Raw genomic sequence first — 6,000 nt, 5'->3', positions numbered from 1 at the left:
TGTCAGGGGAGTTCCTGCATCACTTCACCGACTCAGACACCACCTTTCCATTCTACAGTCGCTCCAAATCGGTGTTCCACATTTATGTTCTGTGTGCCAGACTGCAGCCCTTGTTCCTTCTCATGAAAAAACTGCATTTTTTCCCCACCCTCCTGGTAAATCTGCTCCTGGGTCTTGGTAGACTGGCCATTTAAAAGACCAAGAAGTGTAAGTCTGCTGGGGAAGGTCTCTTTGACTGCAAAGCCATGTTCAGGGCCCCAGTCTCGGGTTCTTTTAGAGCATGTCTATTCATTTACAGTGCTTTTTTTAACCGTTTATTATTTAAAATCAATGAAATATTCATCCTTGTTAGCACCCTCTTTTTGAGGGCGTAAATAAGAATTTTTCACCAGCTGCCACTTTGTTAAACTGGAGATAATTTAAAGAAACAGACTGTTTTGTACAAGTGAATGGAATATTGTACCACACCATATTCCAGCAGTCATAATAAGCCGAATGTCAGAGTTGATTTTATTATTGTCGGTTAAGGATATGATGTATGGAAACACTGAACCCAGAAATGTCATGATTTGTAAATGTGGTCACGTGTTTATATGCATGTTAGTTGTGTTGTATGCTGTTAAATGCTGCCAACCCAGTAACAAACACATCATATTAGGAAAAAAGAAACCCTAAAAGTGGAATGCAAAGTGGCACTGAATGCCAAAAAGTAACTGTTAAGTACCTTTTCCTTTAGAAATCTGGTTTCTGTTTTTCTTTCACTGAGTACTATCCACCTACCCTTCAGGGCACATATACAAACACAATCATTTAAAAGGGGAAATGAAAAGACCTCATAAAACACGTAGCCTTTTTATTTTGTTATGAATACCAGCTGAACTGCAAAACACTTTAAAGGAATATCAAAAGTTAAGCAGTGTTCAAGGTAGCAAGTTGCACGTCTGGTCCTTCTGCCAGGGCAGGCACATGTTTGGACTGCTGAAGTGGTCAAACAGGCTTTCTTTGCTTGGATTCCTGGTCCTTCTTTAGCTTTGCTAGGCCGAGGATGAAGCGATCCCTCCGTTCTCTTCTTGCAGCCAAATGCTGGGGATCGCTGGGGATTAGCTCACACATTTCCTGCAAAATTAAAAGCCAGTGTTAAAACTAAACATAACAGTTTCCATGGTGACATAATTAACTCAATTAAATTGTGTAAATGTACATTTAATTTGAAAATGACAACGCACTTTTGATTCAGGGAGTGAGTTTAACCAACACAGCTAGTTTTGCTAAAAACCAAAAAAACGAATCCTGAAACAGTGTTGATTAGGTATCTGCATTATACATGCTTGTTCATTACTACCTGTGACATCTGGTCCCTGGTTTCTAGAATCATCATGTGCAGATCACATTAATTGAATGTGCTGCCATACAGTAGTCAGTGTGTAAGTACATATTTACTAAATAAATAAGTCCTTTGACCTGAACATGAACTGGTCAATAAGTGAGGAATGAATTACAGTTTAGAGAGTAAAAGGGTATTCTGTGTGAAAATGTAATTAGATACTGAACAGTTGATCCAGTGATGTCTGGACTAGATCCAGGACAACCCTGGCTCAGCTGCTGACTCATTCACTTTGTGACCAAGAGAGCAGTCACTTGACTTCCTTTGTCTCAGTTACACCCAAATGTGCAACTGTGTGGAAACCAGCCTCACCCCCACCCAGCACTGAAGAGTAGAAATCCTAGTCATTTCCAAATCACAAAAAATACAAATAAACTAAAGAATAGGGGTTTTGTGAAAAACACAAAGCATCCCCATGGGCATCATTTTAGGGGAATGGCATCTGTAATCTAATGCTGTGTTGAAAGATGAAGTAAAAATATAATGTGTGATCTTTATAATTGATATGATCAGAGATTAAACAATGTGGCAATGTGAAAAGGTTTATTTTTACTGGACAACACTGGTAATGGAACGTAACTGGGAAGAATCATAGAATACAGCTGGGTACCAAATATTAAATTCACAACACCTAAGTATTGGTGCCATTGGTCAAATATGATTATCCATATCTCATTTACATTTAGCATGCAGTGTTATATAAACTGCAAAGTCAATATCTCAAATGGTCTCTGAGGCTTTTACACTGTGGCAACAGCAGATTGGTAACCCTTCTAAATAGCTGTGACAGAGTGAAGGCTAATAGAAGGAGTGAAGTGTGGCCTCCCTGCAGATTGAGATGCTGTTAAGGCTAACTTCTTTGCCCTTATCGAGTTGGAACTGGCAATAGGTCAAGAGTCAGGTTGCGACAGCCATCTTGATAAAGGCAGCTACACAGGTGCTCTTGGTTCCAATCCATTAACACCAGGTTTAAGCAATAGACCAATCTGCTGGAGAGTGTCTGTTGCTGGATTGATGGGGTGGTCGGGCGCATATAGGGAGCTGTGTTAGCTGTGAAGGTTAGTTCCTTATACGGAATAGGCAGGAGAAGGAGAGAGCCCAGCTGGTAGCTCGGGAACCCTCTGACCAGGGCTGAAAAGGACAATCTCACCATAACGTCAACAGAGAGAAATAAGAGCCAGCTCATGACCTGTCTGACTCCGGGACTGAAAACCCCTTCAGACCCTGCCCTCTCTATCGCTACAAACCTTATCAAGATGAAGTATTGTAATTTCAAACTTGAGTGAACACTTTTGACTCTGGCTGTTTATTCCACTTACCAGTACTGTTCACCCGTACTGCCTACAATAAGGTATCATTTTTCATCAACTTTAGAGATTACAGTACCCTGTTAAAAAGCAAGAACTATATTTTATACTCTCCAGTTACCACAAAATTCAACGGTACATTTGTGTTGTAGATATGGAGCATCTTTCTGCACTAGTTCTTACTGCAATATCGCCAATAAAGTTAAAAAAATAAAAAAAACACTGAAGCAGTAGCAACCTTGGACGGTGCCTTAATATTTAGAAATTGCTGGCAAATATGGCCTAGTGTAATATGGCATAAAAATTAAAGCAATTTTGACTAAAAAGCTGCTTGATGTAATATAACTAACCTGATTAATCTTCTTCACATCTTCTCCTGAGAAGTCTGGTACTGGCCCAAAAGATGATAAGACTCTTTTCATTCCTTCCCCATAGCGTTGCGTGTACTGCTCAAGACCTGGTAGGGTATAGAAATGTAATAGGACACATATATTTAATAAAATCTTCAATGAATTGAAGTAAAAACAAGCTAACAACTTATAATGTGTCATTTGTAAAGGCAGTCAGGAACCTGTGAAATGATGATACATTTGTATTTATCCTTTATTCAGAAAGTATTAATATTCCAGTAAATGCATAGAACTACAGTCCATTTACTGGCACACTTGTAATTATTTAACGATATGACCTATAGAATATTTAGATGTGTTAAGCATTAATCAAACAGAGCAGGAACATGTGAGACAAGGAGCTGCACGAAATGAGACAGCAACAGGAGCTTGAGGAGCTGGCACACCCTCAGTTCTTGGAAGTCTGCACCCCTAACAGACTGAACACCACCAGGGAGCTAGAAGCAGGTCAAAACAGCTGGATTCAGGTAGGCAGAGGCAGAAAAAAAAGAAACTTAATCAAACACTACCACCAGAAATCAAAACATCAAACAAATTTGAGCCACTTTCAAAATTTAGATCAAAACCAACATCAAGAGAACGAAAGGAACAACATCCAGGACCCTATAAACAGTGCTGGGCAGACAGCAAAAAGAAGGGAGGTCATGATTGTTGGGGACTCCATATTGAGAAACACAGTAACTTCAGTTCACAGTCTGGACCCCCTTACTACAACAGTGTGCTGCCTTCCAGGAGCCTCTATCAAGCACATCACTGAGAACGTGGACAGGCTCCTAGAATGGACAGGAGTCGACCCTGTAGTAGTGGTCCACATCAGTACAAACAATATTGGAAGAGACAGGCCAAGATCCCTGCAAAACAAATTCAGAGAGCTAGGAAGGAAATTAAAAGACAAAACTGTGGTATTTTCTGGGATACTACTGGTACCTTGCAAAGGAGCATATGGGCAGCTGGAAATAAATCATCTAAATGCATGGCTGAAATCGTGGTGCACACAGGAAGGCTTCACCTTCCTTGAACATTGGACCACATTCTACAACAAGGACTGTCTTGGTGGAACGGACTGCACTTAAATACAAAGGGAACCAGTCTACTCAGAGAAAGGATCCTCGAGGAGGTTCACATGTATCGTATAGCATATTGGTAGTTTGTTTAGAATAGTCTAAATAGTCAGGAGGCTGTGTGGTCCAGTGGTTAAAGAAAAGGGCTTGTAACCAGGAGGTCCCTGGTTCAAATCCCACCTCAGCCACTGACTCATTGTGTGACCCTGAGCAAGTCACTTAACCTCCTTGTGCTCCGTCTTTCGGGTGAGACGTAATTGTAAGTGACTTTGCAGCTGATGCATAGTTCACACACCCTAGTCTCTGTAAGTCACCTTGGATAAAGGCGTCTGCTAAATAAACAAATAATAATAATAATAATTTAAAATAGAAAGGATGGGGGTAGAAATCAACAAAAAACAGAAGGGAGACCACATCAAAACAAGGGCAACAATTCAAGTAAGATAGCCATTAAATGTATTTATCTAAATGCTAGAAGTCTCAGAAACGATGTGATAGGTGTTACAGAAACTTGGTTATCCGAGAGTGATGGAGACGAATATAATATTAGTGGGTACACACTGTATAGGAAAGACAGGCAGGACAGAAGAGGCGGAGGGGTAGCGCTATACAGCAAAAATAATCTTGAAGCCCAGGTGTTAAATCTGGAAGAGAAAAACAATGCAGAATCAATATGGGTCAGAATAATGGACAATAATTCAAAGGGCATAATAATAGAGGCATGCTATAGACTGCCAAATTCATGCTATAGACTGCCAAATTCAGATGCCAAGCAAAATAATCTGTTATACAATGACATTAGAAATGCGTTCCAGCAAAGGAGAAGCCACATTAATGGGGGATTTCAACTTCCCCTATATAAAATAGGAAAACCCGGTGGGGAGCATGACAGATGAAATTGAAATGGTGGAAATGACAAATGACTGCTTCCTAATGCAATTTGTCAAGGCACCGACTAGAGGAGAGGCATGCCTTGATTTAGTCTTTTCAAATAACAAAGACAGAATAACTAAAACAGAGGTCAGAGAACCACTGGCAAACTCAGACCACAACAAGGTCTCATTTATATTCAGAGAAAAAAGACACTTTACAGAGCGTTTAAAAGGGACCAAGAACAAAGTACACAGAAAGAGTACTTGGAACTGCAAGTCAAAAAGGAAGTTAGAAAGGCCAAGAGAGAGATAGAAATGAGCATTGCTAAGGTGGCTAAAACCCAGTTCCAAAAAGTTTTTCCAATATTATAACAGCAAGGGAACAAAGAGGAGATAAAATATCTAAGAGATACAAATGGCAAAATCATCGACAAAGAGATAAAAATAGCAAATAAATTAAATGATTACTTTTCACAAGTTTTTAGTCTGTTAAAAAAAAAAGTAAACCAGAATCTATTTAACTAATAGGGGCTCTGGTGTACACCTCGTTTGAGGCAGATGTAAAGCAGTATTGCAATCAAATCAAAGGATTGATGATATTATTACTTTTAAAGAGAAAATAAACTTAACAGTAATTACTAATAAAGTCAGAATAGATATTCAGGGCAAATGTGTGTCCCCTGTTAGAGATGACTGCACCTCTGGAGTGATAGTTGAACTTTCCTCAGGTAAGTCTGTTTTCCAGAATGGTACAAAATGATCCCTTTTTCCTTTAAGAAACATTAGTTATCAATGAAGTCAGCAATAAGGAAGCAACAGGATTACAAACGTGTGTATATATACTAGAAAAGACCAGCTAGTGTCTAACAACTAAAGCTTTATATACTGTATGTAGTTTCCTATCTTACTCCATTTTCCATAGGGAGTGCTCTATAGTCATCTCAAGTGCCAATTTGCAATAGAAGT

The 6,000-nt window shown here is 39.4% G+C and overlaps 1 protein-coding gene across 1 annotated transcript in view; it reads right to left on the bottom strand.

Moving 5' to 3' along the window:
* Positions 1-586: 586 nt before the first annotated feature.
* Positions 587-6,000, bottom strand: part of cryl1 (crystallin, lambda 1) — a 117,262-nt gene continuing 111,848 nt past the window's right edge. Inside the window, exons 8-9 of the mRNA XM_059029654.1 lie at positions 3,042-3,148; positions 587-1,116 (exon numbers count right to left, since the gene is read on the bottom strand). Coding sequence (XP_058885637.1) covers positions 988-1,116; positions 3,042-3,148 — 236 coding nt within the window. The 3' untranslated portion in view covers positions 587-987. The remainder of the gene's footprint in view (positions 1,117-3,041; positions 3,149-6,000) is intronic.

This window comes from Acipenser ruthenus, chromosome 8 (assembly GCF_902713425.1).
Source record: "Acipenser ruthenus chromosome 8, fAciRut3.2 maternal haplotype, whole genome shotgun sequence".
Taxonomy (NCBI): Eukaryota; Metazoa; Chordata; class Actinopteri; order Acipenseriformes; family Acipenseridae; genus Acipenser; species Acipenser ruthenus.
Note: the sequence above shows the minus strand (reverse complement) of the source record. Positions and strands in the feature narration are given on the sequence as shown.